The 19,488-nt window shown below is 45.5% G+C and overlaps 1 protein-coding gene across 6 annotated transcripts in view; it reads right to left on the bottom strand.

Moving 5' to 3' along the window:
* The window catches only part of FANCD2 (FA complementation group D2), a 188,664-nt gene that overhangs the window by 2,899 nt on the left and 166,277 nt on the right, over positions 1-19,488 (bottom strand). For 3 of the 6 annotated variants that reach the window (XM_073352719.1, XM_073352718.1, XM_073352720.1), the window contains 6 exons: positions 18,551-18,808; positions 16,734-16,772; positions 15,881-15,955; positions 11,543-11,617; positions 2,992-3,138; positions 840-923 (listed from right to left, as the gene is read on the bottom strand). In XM_073352719.1, coding sequence (XP_073208820.1) covers positions 840-923; positions 2,992-3,138; positions 11,543-11,617; positions 15,881-15,955; positions 16,734-16,772; positions 18,551-18,808 — 678 coding nt within the window. Of the gene's footprint in view, positions 1-839; positions 924-2,991; positions 3,139-11,542; positions 11,618-15,880; positions 15,956-16,733; positions 16,773-18,542; positions 18,809-19,488 lie in introns of those variants that run through there. The other 3 variants (XM_073352721.1, XM_073352722.1, XM_073352723.1) reach the window with 3 other exon arrangements.

Genomic DNA, 19,488 nt, shown 5'->3' with positions numbered 1-19,488 from the left:
GCTCCTGGAAGCGGCTGGCACCACATCCCTGTGCCCCCTGCCGCCCCCTTCTTGCACCTCCACCCCCTTCCCTGAGCCCCCTCATATACCCTGCACCCCAACTCCCTGACCTGAGTTCCCTCCTGCACTTCACACCCCCTCCTGCACCTCCACCCCCTTCCCTGAGCCCCTCATATACCCTGCACCCCAACTCCCTGACCTGAGTTCCCTCTTGCACTTCACACCCCCTCCTGCACCTCCACCTCCTTCCCTGAGCCCCCTCATACACCCTGCACCCCTCCTCTGACACAACCCCTTGCCCTGAGCCCCTTCCTGCACACTGCACCCCCTCCTGCACCCCAACCCCTTGCCCCAGCCCTACATTCATGGCCCTGCATGCAATTTCCCCACCGAGATGTGGCCCTTGGGCCAAAAAGTTTGTCCACCCCTGCCCCAGACTCTGCCCAGTTCATCTGAAGGAAGCAGAACACTCCCCATTGATTTACCAACTGTGGCACATAGCCTTCTCACCCTACCAAGAGGCTGTGCCTCATCTTGAACTCAAAATAGCAAACAAGACTGATTCTGCTTGCATCGCTCAGGTTATTAACTCAGTCAAGAAAACCTAAGGGCTTTGCTGTCTGCGTTTTTTTTTTTAAGATAGATTTTTTTCAGCAGGCAGCAAGACCCTAATACGGTGAGGAGAAAGCACTGTCACGGAGCTGAGCAAGTGAGAGAGATGGTCTTTGCTCCTGCCCTGCCGAGAGAGCAGACACAAACTGTAACTCAACTGAAATACCATCAGGGTTATGCTCAGGAACCATAAAAGCAATAGGCACTGCTGCCGTGTACAGAAATACCTCAGCAGGATCTTCTCTGGGGAGCTGGGAAACTCCCTCCCCTGGGTCATTCTCTTCAGAATCCTGAGACAGGATCTCTTCTCCCTAAAGTGAACATGGTAAATACTTTATCAGGCAAATTCATGCATGGAGCAGAAATAGCGACCCCTGCTGGAACAGAAATGCATTGCATTTGGTTGCAAATGAGATTTCTCTGCAGAAATGAGCTGCCCCTCTCCTCCCTCTCAATGTACTGCTTCACTTCGGTGGGGGTGGGGAAAGAAAATGGCCAGGCCTCTTTTTTTAAAAAAAAAATTATGAAATGAGGTTTGGCAGTTTTGGGGCCCCCATCTGGCCCAAGTTGAAGTGCCAGCCATCAGAAAGAAGGAAAAAGGCAAGGGGCAGTCAGGGCTCCTAAATGTCAAACATTGCAAAAATAAAAATGGTCTATTCGCTTGTCTTTGGACAGCATTTCTCAGTGCAGGGGTCCCCACACAAGCCTGTGCACCAGTTATTCCCCATCCGAGCCTACAGAACAGCAATGAAGTGGTGCACAAGGACCTCTGAATTTCACCCAAGTGAGAATCGGTAAAAAATGAATGCTCTCTCAACTTAAAGAGCTAGTGCAAAAATATTCAGCATCAGTTCCACTAACAATGCACAGACAGCCGCTGATCTTTCTCTGAACAAGCATGCTTGTAGTGCAGGCAGTTAAACCAAAAGTAACTCCCATTTTTTAAAATGAATAGGGCCTCACATGACTCTGGGTGCTTTCTATTTACACTACTGTTGGTGGAGATCAGTTGCAAGGGGAAAGGCTTGTGAGAGCAGTGTCTTTCTGTCACTGACTTGTGACAATTCAGTACAAAACATTGGCAGGAGAATATTAATGTAACACAGTGAAGCACTCAGAAGCCAGTAAACACCAAAACATTAAGGCTGCCTGTACAATCTTAACTCAAAAACACCAGGGGCAGAGTTATTACACCACAGTGTCTGAATGACTTGGTCACATACTACAGTTCTGCAAGACCACTGTCTCATTCAGTGCACAGCCAAGAGGGCAGGAGTAAACAGTGAATGACACCTCTACAGGTGTCTACAGAACTCCTGCCTCATTCGGGGTCAAATTCTATATGCTGACATTATTGGAATTACTCTGGATTTACCCTGGTGCAACTCAGATCAGAATCTGGCCCTGACTACATAAGCTAGCTGGTATGCAGTGAACGAAGCAGAGGAATGCTCACTGAATGATGAGAATAAACATATGAATATAATACACTTACAAATAATTAATTTTATTGATTGAAAACATTTACACTTAGAATTTATATTTTAGTTTTTAAGTGTATTTAAGGTGCAGCTCTACTCTGAAAAGCGACCATGCAAGAACGATTCCTTCCTATCTGCAAACTTTATGAGACTGATCTACTGACTTTGATGACCAAAGCAAATGTATACCTCATCTTACTGATGATGATGCTGATGTACAAGATGACAAGACCTAACTTGAGTCACAGTTTCCAGGCTGAATTACAGGGCTGGACATTAGGAAACAAAACATTGTTTTCTTTGTAATCTGAGCATATTGCTTGTTCTGAGCTAGCAGCTGTTATGAACTGTGACTACAGAAAACCTTGTTGGTGGGATTTGAAAGATTCCCTCCTATCTGCAAACAGTACGAGAGGTCGATCTGCTGACTTTGATGCCAAAGCCCTTGTTGAGGTTGGGGTGATCTCTGGTAAGCTTATTAGGATGCATGTAGGTTCTTTTATTGTTTTTAATGTTTTCTCTGTAATGCTTTCTCCTTAGGAATAAACATGGTTGCTTGGAAAGAGCTGTGTGGTAACTTCACTGCGGGAAATTACACTGTTTATAGCCTTTGAGGAGAAGACAACACAGGCGTGTTTAGCCAGACTGCCTTGCGGGGGAACTCACAGTGCAGGCACAGGGGTGTGTGGCCTGGAAATATCCCAGTCAGGTGGGAGAGAAATGCGGGTCTTCAGCCAAGAGAAGCAACGGCTGGGGAGCTGGAAGCCTGAGAGTGGCTGCCCATGCTGGACCATGGAGAGGGAATACAGGTGCAATTTCCCTGAGCTGTGACAGTATCCAAAGCAAAAAAAAACCAAAACATCCCACTTCACAGGACTGGCAGTGCTGTGATCCTTACCTGCAGGTCCCTGTTTTTGAGGATGCCCACCCAGAATGCTTCCTGGCAGTGATTGAAGGCCAACATGGCTTTTACTCGGTATACAAATTGCTCCAGAGACTTTTTCAATAAAGGCACGTGGTTGGTCAATCCTAGGTCTTGGTGAATCTAAATATGGGACACAAACACAATGAAATTACACCTAATTCTTGCTTAGCTTCTCCTGCTCTTTAAATTTTATGCAGTGGGGCATCTTGGTGTAAAGAAGAGATGCAAAAGCAACTACTGTAGTTATTCTCCTGACAACTCTAATGATTCTTAAGATGTTGTACTAGTCTGTAAGCAAGGTTACACTTATCCTTCTTATACAGATGGGCAGGAACGAAGCAACCAGGGATATTGTGTGGCTGGAATAGTCCAAGGAGAATGCTGCCATCTCTAGTCCCATACACTTTTAAACCTGATTAATATAAAAAAAGATTTAAAATCTTTGCAACCTTTTTTTAGCCTTTTGTGCAAGAGGGAGACAAAATTACTCCTCTGAGCAACCCAAAATTCCTATCCAATATGGAGAAAGGCCCAGTGAGCCCAAACATCCCCGCCCAGTCCCACAAGGGCAGCTGGTAACTCCCACACAGAAATCCAACTCATTCCCCTTTAATCTGTTCAGTACTGTGGAGGGACCAGTTTCTCCTGGAACCCATCTGCTCAGCCAGGGGCCTGTTCTAGCAGTTTAGCACTGTACAGCAGTGATATAAAACTCTTCTGAGTAAATCACATCCTATTGTCTTTGCTCAAGGCTAATCCTTGTTTTGCCAGTCTCCTCTCAGATGGAATCCCAGTCACCCAGTGTCTATCATACATACACTTCCTCTCACTAAAATGTACTGTGCATCAGGTAGAGTGATGGAAGCTGCATACTCTGCACTGAGTGCTTTAGGAAGAGGGAGCACAAGATCCCAGAATTCATTTACAAGGCTATAAATCCCTGCTCCCTGGCTGGCTGCCCTCCCAAGTTCCTCTCCTTTGGCAATGCCCTTCCTCCCTGTCTCAATAGCCTCTCCTGTCAGGGTTCCAAAGAGTCCCTACACAGCACACAGGCTCCACTGGGATTCCTGGCTCCAAGCATTCTCACATGGATTAAAAACCTAAGGAAATTCCCTGGTAAAACACTTAGCTAGGCTGGAGTTAAGCTTGTAACTGTCAGGTACTGAAGAGAAAAACTGAAGAGAATGCTGATGCTGTTATTAGTTTCCTCCAAAGAGATGCAAACATGGTCTTGAAAGGCACACTTAGGGCCATCCGCTCTGCTGTTACACTTCTTCCTCTGCTAAAATGGACGTCCCAAGCACCAGGCCTTCAAGCAGAAACTGCCAGGGGCCCTGGGACAGCCAGAGGGATGGGCAATGGGATCTTCCTGGGACAGGAACATCAGCGTACCAGATCCTGGGCAGTCAGTCAGTCTGAACCTTCTCTGCTCCTCTGCCAGCACTGGGATAGGCAGAGGAACTTTGCATGGCAGCATGGGGTCAAAGTCAAGACATGGATTGGTCTATTTGATTTGTAGTGAGGTGGAGTGGCCTCCCTCCCCACTCGAGAACAAGGGACAGCTATAGGTGGGAAAAACGTCCTCTGCCCTACCTTGATCTCTCTGTGATAGCTGCAGAATTGATTCAGCTGAGAGCCAAGCTCTGCAATGAACAGAGGGCTGGGATGCCTCCCGCTGAACAAATCAGGTGAATTACTTGCTTGAAGTGGAAGCATTCCCTGCAGGAGGATCCTGCTGGTTGAGCTAGCCTGTCTCCTAAGCAAGATGCCAAGTAGCAAGCAGGTGAGATTCTGCCCAGAGGAACAGTTTTTTTTTGTCTCCTTGGCTGGAGAGCTGCTTCTTGTGTCTCCTCTTGTTAATGTAGGGTAGAGCTGACATAATGATTTCTGGTTTCAGAGTAGCAGCCGTGTTAGTCTGTATTCGCAAAAAGAAACGGAGTACTTGTGGCACCTTAGAGACTAACAAATGTATTAGGATGACCAAAGGATGACCCAACACTCTCACAAATCTTGGGAGACAGGCCAGTCCTTGCCTACAGACAGCCCCGCAACCTGAAGCAAATACTCACCAACAACCACATACCACACAACAGAACCACTAACCCAGGAACTTATCCTTGCAACAAAGCCCGTTGCCAACTGTGCCCACATATCTATTCAGGGGACACCATCACAGGGCCTAATAACATCAGCCACACTATCAGAGGCTCGTTCACCTGCACATCCACCAATGTGATATATGCCATCATGTGCCAGCAATGCCCCTCTGCCATGTACATTGGTCAAACTGGACAGTCTCTACGTAAAAGAATAAATGGACACAAATCAGATATCAAGAATTATAACATTCATAAACCAGTCGGAGAACACTTCAATCTCTCTGGTCACGCGATCACAGACATGAAGGTCGCTATCTTAAAACAAAAAAACTTCAAATCCAGACTCCAGCGAGAAACTGCTGAATTGGAATTCATTTGCAAATTGGATACTATTAATTCAGGCTTAAATAGAGACTTGGAGTGGCTAAGTCATTATGCAAGGTAGCCTGTTTCCTCTTGTTTTTTCCTACCCCCCCCCCCCCAGATGTTCTGGTTTAACTTGGATTTTAACTTGAAGAGTGGTCAGTTTGGATGAGCTATTACCAGCAGGAGAGTGAGTTTGTGTGTGCATGGGGGTGGGGGGGATGTGAGAACCTGGATTTGTGCAGGAAATAGCCCAGCCTGATTGTCATGCACATTGTGTAAAGAGTTGTCACTTTGGATGGGCTATCACCAGCAGGAGAGTGAATTTGTGTGGGGGGGTGGAGGGTGAGAAAACCTGGATTTGTGCTGGAAATCACTTTAGATAAGCTATTACCAGCAGGACAGTGGGGTGGGAATAGGTATTGTTTCATATTCTCTGAGTATATATAAAGCCTGCTGCAGTTTCCACGATATGCATCTGAGGAAGTGAGCTGTAGCTCACGAAAGCTTATGCTCTAATAAATTGGTTAGTCTCTAAGGTGCCACAAGTCCTCCTTTTCTTTTTGCGAATACAGACTAACACGGCTGTTACTCTGAAACCTGTCTTAATGGACAATGGATCTTGGAAGGTTGCAATCCACGTAAGAAGTCTACATGACGATGTTCAAGGTAGCGTGTGAACCATGGCTGCTACCTGTAAGTTCTGAGTCATGCATGGACATGTGACTTGCCCATGTGACTCCAAAACTCCATCTTGTAGCTGGAATTCTACAGAGGGGAAGGGAGGGGTATCCACCCGCAAGAGAAAGTCTACTTAAACCTCTGGGAGACCCCTCCATTTTGTCTTCAGCTGGCTCAAGAGATAGCCTCTCCACCCCCAAGGATACCTGAAAGAAACTGTAACAAAGGACAGTAACTACAGGGGGGGTGAGTGATTGCTGGACCCAGACTAGAAGACTAGTCTGTAAAAGGAAGCTTACGGGAAAGCCTCTGAGGGTGAAGTTTTTTTCTGTATTCAGTTTTCTTACTGTATTAGGCATAGACTTGGGGGTTTTATTTTATTTTACTTGGTAATTCACTTTGTTCTGTCTGTTACTACTTGGAACCACTTAAATCCTACTTTCTGTATTTAATAAAATCACTTTTTACTTATTAACCCAGAGTACATATTAATACCTGGGGGCTGGGAGTCAAACAGCTGTGCATATCTCTCTATCAGTGTTATAGAGGGCTAACAATTTATGAGTTTGTCCTGTATAAGCTTTATACAGGGTAAAACGGATTTATTTGGGGTTTGGACCCCATTGGGAGTTGGGCATCTGAGTGTTAAAGACAGGAACACTTCTTAAGCTGCTTTCAATTAAGCCTACAGCTGTTAGGGGACGTGGTTCAGACCTGGGTCTGGGTTTGCAGCAGGCTAGCGGGTCTGGCTCAAACCAGGCAGGGCACTGAAGTCCCAAGCTGGCAGGGCAGGAAAGCAGGGGCAGAAGTAGTCTTGGCACATCAGTTGGCAGCCCCAAGGGGGTTTCTGTGATCCAGCCCATCACATTCTTGCGCTGCTGATGTGCAGCTGATCAATAGCTGAGTTAGGGAGCGATCTGGATCTTTCAATGCTTGAAGGTGGCTGCTGCCACAATCAGCAGCTTGGAGGATACCTAGGAGGCTGTGCATAATGAATAAACCTACAGTGAGAAGGAATGGGAGAAGCAGCTAGCCTAGGTCCTGGAATCCCAGTGCAAAACCTCATGGTGGCAGGCAATATAGTCTGCAATCTTAATATACTAAAATCTCTTTCCAAGGCAAGATAGTGATAGAAAGGTAAGGGAAGTGTAATTTGATTCATAAAAATCTACCGAATCATAATTTCAATAGTGCCATCCTCTGTGGCATGGCAGGGGGAACTTGCTGCCCCATCCACCTGGCTCCCAGTTCCAGGTCCTCAAGTTCGTTGAAATTTTGATAATACAATGTTGTTGGGAATGGGTCGAGCTGGTATCATTGAAAGCCCCTTCTCCCACGAGCACAATGGTACTAAACATGACAAACCTAGAACAATTCCATAGATAGATATTGGAGAAAATGTTTAAAAAATCAACATTTTATGAAAGCATAGTTGAACACAGGCATGCCAAACATGCAGCCCTCACAAGATAAGCTGTGTCCCTTGACTGCCAGTCTGTGTTATCAGTTAATGCTCAAAACAGGACACCTGATTCGTTTTTTTTTAATGTTACAGATGACTATCAATGGAAAGAGTGCTTCAAGCTGATTTGCCATCATCAGCAAAAAAGCGGTTCAGTGATATTGATTATCAGCTTTGTTTATTATGCCAAGAGTGGTACCAAGGCACGGGGTAAGACATCAGTATCAGGCCAGAAATTACTGGAATCCATCCCCAAACAGTACGCACACAGCTACATAACATACATTACATAACATAATTAATTATACCCCAAACTAATTTATTACAAAATCCTTGTTCTTACTTTGGTCTTAATCATTTTTAGGCATCAATGGGGAGACAAAGACTACCAACTAGCAGCTGAATCTTTGGAGAATACCACCATGGGTGGACCGGGCTAAACACATTTGGTGGCACCTTACATGCTATAAGAAGTGGGCCCATAAAATGAATTTGGAAGGTTGGTGATGAAGCACATTGACCATCAGAAAAAAGTTGAAGGTGCTGGGACAAGTGCCAGCTGTGGCATGCATTTCGAGAAGAACACCTGCTTCTTCTTCAGTAAGCTGGAAGTCATCCCCTTAAGCACAGTTTCAACACTTGAGAGAGGTATGAAACTATATGAAGCAGTCACTCTTAGAGAGAACACTGATAACACTGGTTATCACATTGAGTGCTACACCAAGAATGCATGTAATATGTTGTGTCAAAAGGTAAACACAACAGAACCAAATATTGATTGTACTACTGCAAACTGAGACTCAGCTGGAGTTCATACATTGCTTCACAGAGGCTCTAGTGGATGGGAAAGTGGTGGTGATGTCTGAAGCAGAGGCTATGAGCAGAGAAATATGTACTTTGAATGGGACTGAAGAGGAGCAAATGCTTAGCAGAAAGGCTCTTAAAGCACTTACTGAAGATGAACCGCAGGATATGGACATAGTTTTTAGCAATCCTATCCACTGAAATGAATCACAGAGCATATCCTTAAAAGCTGCAAAAGAAGTGGCACTATCAAAAGTGGAAGAAAGCACTAATCTCAACTGTAATATGAAGACACAGTTTGTAGCTGCAAAATTTTCACAGAAAAGCATTTTGTCCAGTACCTGGACATTTCAGGGATCCATAGCTGATGCCAAACCTGAAAAAAATAACACTGTGTGACATGTACTACTACTACTTTAAGTTTCAGAGTAACAGCCGTGTTAGTCTGTATTCGCAAAAAGAAAAGGAGGACTTGTGGCACCTTAGAGACTAACCAATTTATTTGAGCATAAGCTTTTGTGAGCTACAGCTCGCTTCATCAGATGCATACTGTGGAAAGTGTAGAAGATCTTTTTATATACACACAAAGCATGAAAAAATACCTCCTCCCACCAAAAAAAAACCTTACAACAAAAAAACTTCAAATCCAGACTCCAGCGAGAAACTGTTGAATTGGAATTCATTTGCAAATTGGATACAATTAACTTAGGTTTGAATAGACACTGGGAGTGGCTAAGTCATTATGCAAGGTAACCTATTTCCCCTTGTTTTTTCCTATCCCCCCAGACGTTCTTGTTAAACCCTGGATTTGTGCTGGAAATGGCCCACCTTGATTATCATACACACTGTAAGGAGAGTGGTCACTTTAGATAAGCTATTACCAGCAGAAGAGTGGGTTGGTTTGTGTGTGTGTGGGGGGGCGTGGGTGAGAAAACCTGGATTTGTGCTGGAAATGGCCCAACTTGATTATCATACACATTGTAAGGAGAGTGATCACTTTAGATAAGCTATTACCAGCAGGAGAGTGGGGTGGGAGGAGGTATTTTTTCATGCTTTGTGTGTATATAAAAAGATCTTCTACACTTTCCACAGTATGCATCCGATGAAGCGAGCTGTAGCTCACGAAAGCTTATGCTCAAATAAATTGGTTAGTCTCTAAGGTGCCACAAGTACTCCTTTTCTTTTTACTACTTTAAGTGGTGCTTTGGTGGTTGCAGTGATTTCAGCAGCAGCAAGTATGACAGTAAGCAAGCAGAGCACAAGGCTGCTATTTTACTGCAAAGCCTCATGTATGAGTGCTTGAGTGAAACAGCTTTCCAACACATACACGACAACCATGAGGCATATGCATAATCTACCATTTCAAGTGGCTGTCGGTTTAATAATTCATTCCAAAACATCCAGCAAATTCCTCAAGCAGCTTTTGCACAGCAGCTTTTGACTGCTCCACTGACTACTACAAAGTTCTCTGCCTGGAGACTGCAGCTGCAAACAGAGTTCTTTGCCTCTTGGAACCGAATGAACGTTCCCCTAAACCTCATCAAGGGTAGGTGTATATTTTGTGCTGTGGATAACTTAGACTTCCTTGAAGGTACAGGAGATAGCAAAAGTACTCTTCATGCTGCTGTGATGGTTTGCTATCAGGAATGTATTAATGGGGAGCAGTCCCAGGCTCAGGTGCTGTCAGAAACATTTTTCAATCACTCAGACCATTAAATGCCACTGCACTGCCAGGTTTCCAAACCCTTTCAGGGTGTGACACCACTGGAAGGTTGGTTGGAAATGCCAAATTATCATATTGGAAGGCATTGGATTCAGCCTCCATAGACTCTCTCCTCACTCTGAGGGTGCTCAGAATGGATGAAGCAGTAACTGACGCGATCATAAATGCACTGGAGGCGTTGATATGCTGAGTTTATCATTTGAAAATCAACATTATGACACTTGTGGAGCTATGTTGGTGGATGTTTGCCAAGAAGCAGACAACAGGAGAAAAATTACCACCAACAAGGGGTGCATTTATACCTGCTACCAAGAGGGCAAATTATCAAGCAGTGAAATGGCTCCAGGATGATTGAGTGCATCCAAAACTACCCTTCCTTGTCAGGAATGGATGGGTCTTGGAGGATGGATTGATCACACTTGTGTGTGAAATACTATGCGCTCCCGAATCAATCCTTCAGCTAATCAAATGCTCGTGTGCAAAGACCAGATGCTCATCACCCTGAAAATGTTTGGCCAGCAGCCTGCCATGTACCGAGATGTGCGAATGCGGCACCGACAAGGATCAGTGTGAGACTGTGTCTAGCAGTGGTGCCCTAGACGGAGACAACACAGATGACGACTTTGATGAATAAATGTTTTCAGTCCTAAATGCCAAGTCTAACTTCCCTAGAATTACCAAAGAGCAGTGTCTTTTTTATATAAGCCATGCATCCCTGTGTTAAAGTATAATTAAACAACCGCTGATTTTTAAACTTTTTTCTTGCATATATATCATAAAAGGCCTTGTTCTACATTTGTCATGTTTGGTACTATTGTGTTTGTGGGAGAAAGGGCTTTTGAGTGATACCCAACTCAACCCATTTCTGACGACATCGTATCAGCAATATTTCTACCAACTGGAGGACCTGGAGCTGGGGAGGACTGTTGTGGGGAGTGAGTCCCCCTTGCCAGGCCACAGAGGATGAGACCGTTGAATTTATGATTCTGTAGATTTTTATAAATCAAATGACCCTCCCTTACATTTATATCATTAACTTGCCCACAGAATTACATACTCTCCCAGACTAATGGGCCTGGACAACAGAGGAGGCCAAGCAGATGAGTAAACCTGGGAAGCATATCCCCTGGGACAGCTGGCAAGGGAGCGCAGAACAATTTGCAGGCGTCCGTCTGTGCTTATTAAACCCAGAGCAGCTTTGCTGTCAGGACACTTCAACCATGACAGGAGCTTTATACTGGTCACATTCCTGTGAAGAGGAGTCCTGTGTGGGACCCCTGGAGACACCATGTGAGGGTGCAGTGGTGACAGACAGACACACAGAGAAATCAACGTAGATTTGTAAGGCCTTGTGAATACAAAAGCTAGTGCTGAGTCTAGAGTCTCCCTTACCTTTGAATGGCCACACATGTGATGAAGTTGTCTGGTGCTCAGCTGCAAAGTTTTCAGCAAACTCTGCACGTCTTCCTGTAATAAAAAGGACCACCTGGGTCACTGGTACTGTATTTTCAAATCCATAAGAATTTGCTACCCATCACAAAGGATAACTTGGAAGCAAGACTATCAGCTCTCCTATTCATCCTACCAGTGCTACAGAGATATAAAGACATACGCTCTGCCCACTCCACAGAAAATACCCAACAAGTTAAGACATGGCAGCCATAAGGGAGCTGAACTCTGCATAGTCTCATAACCAACAAGAGAATGTGCTCACCAGACATGTATCATGGACACCACTCTGTTCCACAGCTCTGCAAAACAGCCAAGTCAAGCCAGACATTTTGAACTGAATCTGTTCTCTATTCTCTAGCACAGAACCCTGCACCTATAGGGTCAAAGTGCCTTGGGGCCGGGGAAATCAACTTTTCACAAGCAGCTTTACCCACTGGCTGAAATGTGATAGCAGTCATAGAGCAGCCAGCCCCATATTGCAGCCCAGGCAGCAACAACATGTGGTCTGTAATGCCCCCACCAAGCTGAGAGACAGAGACCAACATCTTCAAAAGTTTGTGTGGCCACAAGCAGCAATTTGGGGCCTGTCTAGAGACTCTAGTGAGGACTGTGCCTAAAGATCTTCAAAGCTGGCATTTGAGCACACTCACACTGTCCAAGTGCTCTGAGACTTGAGCTCTTCAAAGGGGTGGGGGGTCTCAGAGATGGCAGCCCAGGAGAGAGCAAGAGAAAGCACGCTCCTGCCTCCAGAAGCAAGGGGGCAGAGCTACCTAGTTCTCTGTAGCCTGGGAAGGACACTCCAGGAGAAGCGTTTAATCGGGCACATTCAGGCTGATGTCAGATGAGTTTGGTTTGTTAGCACTTATCACAAACATGCTCCCTCCTTCCAAAGACTGCTCAGAGACTGGCAGGTCAGACACCACATTCAGCGTGGTCACACTGGAAACATCAATGTTTTGGCGCCCAAATGATTTTTATATGCATTTGGGCTGCATCTCAGCCCCAGTCATGATACCTTGAAAGCCTCAAATTCTAGGCAACTATGGAACTGTCTCAGAGTAACAGCCATGTTAGTCTGTATTCGCAAAAAGAAAAGGAGTACTTGTGGCACCTTAGAGACCAACCAATTTATCTGAGCATAAGCTTTCGTGAGCTACAGCTCACTTCATCGGATGCATACTGTGGAAACCGCAGAAGACAGGGTGGGAGGAGGTATTGTTTCATGGTCTCTGTGTATATAATGTCTTCTGCAGTTTCCACAGTATGCATCCGATGAAGTGAGCTGTAGCTCACGAAAGCTTATGCTCAGATAAATTGGTTAGTCTCTAAGGTGCCACAAGTACTCCCTTTCTTTTTATGGAACTGTCAACATACTTTTTCCAGTGGGCCAGACAGTCATGTTGCAGACCACAATATGTGAACAAGTCATTTTCAGTCAAACTCTCAACTACTCTGAGGCACCCTCCTAGTTCAGCAAGAATCTCCAGCAAGGGGTGGCCAACCCTCTGCCACACTGGGTATGACCCAATGGTTTTAGGGCATCAGCCACACCACTAAACCTCACCGTCAGAGTCTGGGGATGGAGGCAAGAGAGAGGAGCAGCAGCAGGTAGGAGGACTGCTGCCAGCACCCTAAGGCCAGCGGCCTAAGGCCAGCGGCCTAATGATCTCCCACAGCAGAGCTGCTTAGTGGTGCTGTTTGATGTGGTACAGAAGGAGCCAGCCAGGGCTGATTGAGGAAGTGCGGTTGTGGCTCCACTATTAGCCAGTGTTTTGGCACCAAAACAACAAGCTCCAGCTGTTCCCGTACTCCGCGAATGTGGTGTCCCAGCAATCAGTTTCCAGCCAGAGGATTCTGTGTGTGTGAAAAAAGGCCTGGCCTGGAGATGTTAAGAGTAACAAGAAGGGTTTCTTCAGGTACGTTAGCAACAAGAAGAAAGTCAAGGAAAGCGTGGGCCCCTTACTGAATGAGGGAGGCAACCTAGTGACAGAGGATGTGGAAAAAGCTAATGTACTCAATGCTTTTTTTGCCTCTGTCTTCACGAACAAGGTCAGCTCCCAGACTGCTGCACTGGGCAGCACAGCATGGGGAGGAGGTGACCAGCCCTCTGTGGAGGAAGAAGTGGTTCGGGACTATTTAGAAAAGTTGGACGAGCACAAGTCCTTGGGGCCGGATGTGCTGCATCCGAGAGTGCTAAAGGAGTTGGCGGATGTGATTGCAGAGCCATTGGCCATTATCTTTGAAAACTCATGGCCATCGGGGGAAGTCCCGGACGACTGGAAAAAGGCTAATGTAGTGCCCATCTTTAAAAAAGAGAAGGAGGAGGATCCTAGGAACTACAGGCCAGTCAGCCTCACCTCAGTCCCTGGAAAAATCATGGAGCAGGTCCTCAAGGAATCAATTCTGAAGCACTTAGAGGAGAGGAAAGTGATCAGGAACAGTCAGCATGGATTCACCAAGGGCAAGTCATGCCTGACTAATCCAATTGCCTTCTGTGACAAGATAACTGGCTCTGTGGATCAGGAGAAAGTGGTGGACTTGTTGTTCCTTGACTTTAGCAAAGCTTTTGACATGGTCTCCCACAGTATTCTTGCCAGCAAGTTAAAGAAGTATGGGCTGGATGAATGGACTAATAAGGTGGATAGAAAGTTGGCTAGATTGTCGGGCTCAACGGGTAGTGATCAATGGCTCCATGTCTAGTTGGCAGCCGGTATCAAGTAGAGTGCCCCAAGGGTCAGTCCTAGGGCCGGTTTTCTTCAATATCTTCATAAATGATCTGGAGGATGGTGTGGATTGCACCCTCAGCAAGTTATGGAGATGACACTAAACTGGGAAGAGAGGTAGAAACGCTGGAGGGTAGGATAGGATACAGAGGGCCCTAGACAAATTAGAGGATTGAGCCAAAAAGAAATCTGATGAGGTTCAACAAGGACAAGTGCAGAGTCCCGTACTTACGACGGAAGAATCCCATGCACCGCTACAGACTAGGGATTGAGTGGCTAGGCAGCAGTTGGGCAGAAAAGGACCTAGGGGTTACACTGGATGAGAAACTGGATGTGCGTCAACAGTGTGCTGTTGTTGCCAAGAAGGCCAATGGCATTTTGGAATGTATATGTAGGGGCATTGCCAGCAGATTGAGGGACGCGATCGTTCCCCTCTATTCGACATTGGTGAGGCCTCATCTGGAGTACTGTGTCCAGTTTTGGGCCCCACACTACAAGAAGGATGTGGAAAAATTGGAAAGAGTCCAGCGGAGGGCAACAAAAATGATTAGGGGACTGGAACACATGACTTATGAGGAGAGGCTGAGGGAACTAGGATTGTTTAGTCTGCGGAAGAGAAGAATGAGGCAGGATTTGATAGCTGTTTTCAACTACCTGAAAGGGGGTTCCAAAGAGGATGGATCTACACTGTTCTCAGTGGTAACAGATGACAGAACAAGGAGTAATGGTCTCAAGTTGCAGTGGGGGAGGTTTAGGTTAGATATGAGGAAAAACTTTTTCACTAGGAGGGTGGTGAAACACTGGAATGCTTTACGTAGGGAGGTGGTGGAATCTCCTTCCTTAGATATTTTTAAGGTCAGGCTTGACAAAGCCCTGGCTGGGATGATTTAGTTGGGGATTGGCCCTGCTTTGAGCAGGAGGTTGGACTAGATGACCTCCTGAGGTCCCTTCCAACCCTGATATTCTATGATTCTATGATTACTCTCCACTCTAGCAGACATAGGCCAAGAGACAGAGATCCATACCATGAGATTTGTGACATCCAGCTTCTAATATTGTAGTGCTTGGTACCTGAGAATGAAATCAGGCACTGAAAAACTCCACCTGGCACAGACTGCCACCTACTGACCTACCAACAGCGCTCTGCTACCCTGTTCATTTCACTGGCTACTCACCAGCTTGCATGCATGTCTTCTAGCCCGCTGTTTGATCTGGTGGGCTGGAGGACATGACATAAGTCATCTCAAACCTGCCTATTGAGTGTATTTATCCATCACTTGTAACCAAAGTTCACAAATGAGAGGCTTGCTTTAATCCCAGTTATGTTTAGATGACCGCACAGCTGAAGTGATGAAGATGGCTTTTCTCAAGTCTGCATTGGCTAGGAGGCTGCAACCATTATTTTTGGATGTAGACTATGTAAATGTGATCCATGCTTTTGTCCTCTCAAGATTGGACTCCTGCAATACACTCAAGAAGCCAGCTGCTGCATTCTGCTCTTACTTCAGCTTCCAAATGGATTTCAGGCAAGTCTCTGTGCCTCTGAAATTCTTACCCTGTGCTTTTTAAAGCTGTAATCCAAGAGAGGCATGGCAAGCTTCAAGAAGGCTTCCACAAAGAGGCGGCCATACTGTGAATGCAGAAGGATGATAAGTAAACACATCACACACTTTTTCTTATTGCATTTGGCTATTCTACCAACCAAACTCTAAATTCTTCTTTGAATGAGCCAAGGGCAATTCCACCTTAGCAAGGAGTTCAGGTAAACAGGGAAAGGTTCCTCCTCTCTTTTAGGGCATTCTCTTCTAAAGGTCCATCACAGATCTCTCCTGCTTAAGGGCTAGATTTGGATCTCCATATCCTATGAGGAGTCTCACTGGAATCCAATTGCAAACAAGTCTGGTAGCTTTAGAGGCAGGGACATTTCCTTTTGCTAGTGATTAAAGTTCCTGGCATGCACAGGGACTATACCATATCACTAGGAATATAAAATGAAACAATAATAATAAGTACACAGCAATGAAGCAGCCAGTCTGTGAGGTCCTGGAAAGGGGAGGGCCATGTAGGGGAACACACTGCTGCCTTCTGGGCTCAGTGTGAAAGCTGCCTGCAGCTGTTCTGTGAGCCCTCACTGTACTTGTTGTGTTATGTGTAGGATTCCATAGGCAGCAGAGGCTGGGGAAGTACCAGCAGTGGAGCTCCAATGGAGTCACGCTGTTAGGCATTCTGGGCACAAATGAGGGCAGAGTCCAAGAGCCGGTGCACTTGGGCATGAGATAGAGGCAGATCTGCTGCCTGACCTAATAGAGAAGAGGAACTCTGTAACCGCTCCCCACCCCACCGAGGGAACAATTCCTGAAAGACCAAAATCAGGCTGCCATTCTCTGCAATCTTGAGTTCTCACTTACCTTCAGGCAGATACTGAGCACAGGCCTGCTGTCAAACACCTGCTCGGAGAAAACGAGAGAGCCAGTTCAGGGGGAAGGAACAGTGAGAACAAGAGCAAACAGGTAAGAACTAGCACTTAGCTGATGGTATCCCCAGTGTTAGGGGTAACACTGGGAAGCCAGGCTCAGCTGGAACCCATTCCCAGATCTAAGTGTGGGGGAGTGGAGGTCTTGTGTGACTAGTGTGGGGAGCTGGATGCATATTCATGTGGATAGAAAACAGTGGGGTGTGCAAGGTACGGTGGGGGTGTAGGGGGTACATCAGTGTGACAGAAAAGAGGAAGAGAGAATGATATTTCAACCAAGCCTAAAGAAAAGAAATCATCATTGGATGAAAAGTGCTGTCCAAGGCTCAGAAACTGGCTAGGAAATAAAGAGTTTCAGTGGTCAGTTTTCATCATGGTGAAAAGGTTAACATCTGGAGTACCAAGGTACGGTGCTAAAAGGGATGTTTACTAATCTACAAAGGGAGGGGAGTAGGGAGGTGGTGACATTGGCAGATGACAAAATTATTTAGGCAAGTCTGCAGTTCCTCAGAGTTTTCTCCAGTCCTGAGACCTAACCCAGCTAGGGGACTGGACAACAGGACAACATATAAAATTCAGTATTGATAAGTGCAAAGAAATGCTCTTGGGAAGGAATAATTTTAAACTATTCATATACCTTGCGGGGTTCTAAATTAACTGCATCCATTCTGCTCAATGTGCAACTGCAATCAAAAATCAAACAACATGTTGGGATGCAGAAGGAATGGGACAGAGAATGACTGGCAAGCTTGCAAAGGTTGTAAACTCAACGGCATTTCTGTGTCTTTCTGCCTAGAACACAATAACTTTTGAACGATGAATCGGCTCAAAATTCCAGGGAACGTTTTAGGAGTCAATGACCAGAACCCTACTGATTTGAGGGAAAACTATAAGGGGAAAAATGGAGGAACACACCAAGCCCTTGACATCTGTTTAGCACAGCCACAGCTTCAATTGGCTATCAAACAACTAGTTGATGGTACGCACTAACACCAATATCCTTACTCACCCTCCCAGTACAATTCAACATGTTGATACACCGACAATTTTATCTCCCAGGCAAATAACAGTGTTGGTGAGGAAGGAGATGTGAGGGGACTGGGAGCGTGCACACACAGCCCCTGGCATGGGGGAGAGAATGGGGGATCCTCATATGGAGGAGGGGGAATGGGAGAAGACAGAATCTCTGGTAGAGAGGGAGACTGGGGAACCCTGGTATGGGGGAAAGGGGAAAACACAGAGTGCCTGCCATGGGCAGGCAAGGAAGAAATGGAGGACATGGAGGGAATGAGAGTGAACACAGGGCATCTGGCATGAGGAAGAATGTGGAACTGTTGAAGAAAGGAATGGGGAGCAACAAACCTCTGACATGGGATGAGTGTGAAATATGGGGCACACAGAACTCTTGGCAGGCGGGAAATTAGGGGGAGTTGCATGTAACATCTATAATAGAAGGGATGAGATGGGAGGTTGGCACACAGGAGCTTGTGGGGTGAATGGAGGAAAGCAAGGAGCTTCTGGAATGTGCTCAGCTCACACTAGCTACAAAGTGAGCGAACATTCACACAGAAAATATAACACCACAGTTCTATACACCAAGAGTATATCTTCCTCTGGGATGCTAGTTCTGGTCACCCCATCTCAGAACAGAGATAGCAGAATGGGGTTCACAGACAGGCAACAAGAATGGTTGGGGGTATGGAAAGAATTCACATATGCAGAGAGACTGAAAAGGTATACTGACTATGTCACCTCAAGACAGGATACAGAGGTAAAGTTTCTAGACACCATGAATGACATGACATCTGTTAAGTACATCAGAAGCAGGAAGCCGGTCAAACAGTCAGTGGGGCCACTAGACGATTGAGGTGGTAAAGGAGCACTCAAGGAAGATAAGGCCTTTGCAGAAAAGCTACATGAATTCTTTGCATCAGTCTTCACGGCAGAGGATGAGAGGGAGGTTCCCACACTTGAGCCATTCTTTTTGGGTGACAAATCTGAGGAACCATCCTAGATGGAGGTGTCAAAAGAGGAGGTTTTGGAACAAACTGAAAGTTAAACAGTAATAAATCACCAGGAACAGATGGTATTCACCCAAGAGTTGTGAAAGAACTCAAATAAGAAATTGCAGAACTACTAAGTGCACTATGTTTCAGAGTGGTAGCCGTGTTAGTCTGTATCAGTAAAAAGAATGAGGAGTACTTGTGGCACCTTAGAGACTAACAAATTTATTAGGGCATAAGCTTTCGTGGGCTAAAGCCCACTTCATCAGATGCCTGCAGTGGAAAATACAGTAGGAAGATATATATATATATACACACACACACACAGAGAACATGAAAAAATGGGTGTTGCCATACCAACTCTAATGATACTAATCAATTAAGGTGGACTATTATCAGCAGGAGAAAAAAAAACTTTTGTAGTGATAATCAGGATGGCCCACTTCAAACAGTTGACAAGAAGGTATGAGTAACAGTAGGGGAAAAATTAGCATGGGGAAATAGTTTTTACTTTGTGTAATGATCCATCCACTCCCAGTCTTTATTCAAGCCTAAATTAATGGTGTCCAGTTTCCAAATTAATTCCAGATTTGCAGTTTCTCATTGGAGTCTGTTTTTGAAGTTTTTTGTTTGTTTTTTTTTTTTTTTTAAGGATTGCAACTTTTAGGTCTGTAATTGAGTGACCAG

The sequence above is a fragment of the Lepidochelys kempii genome, chromosome 7, assembly GCF_965140265.1.
Source record: "Lepidochelys kempii isolate rLepKem1 chromosome 7, rLepKem1.hap2, whole genome shotgun sequence".
In the NCBI taxonomy this organism is placed as follows: Eukaryota; Metazoa; Chordata; order Testudines; family Cheloniidae; genus Lepidochelys; species Lepidochelys kempii.
This window is presented reverse-complemented; position numbering and strand designations above follow the sequence as displayed.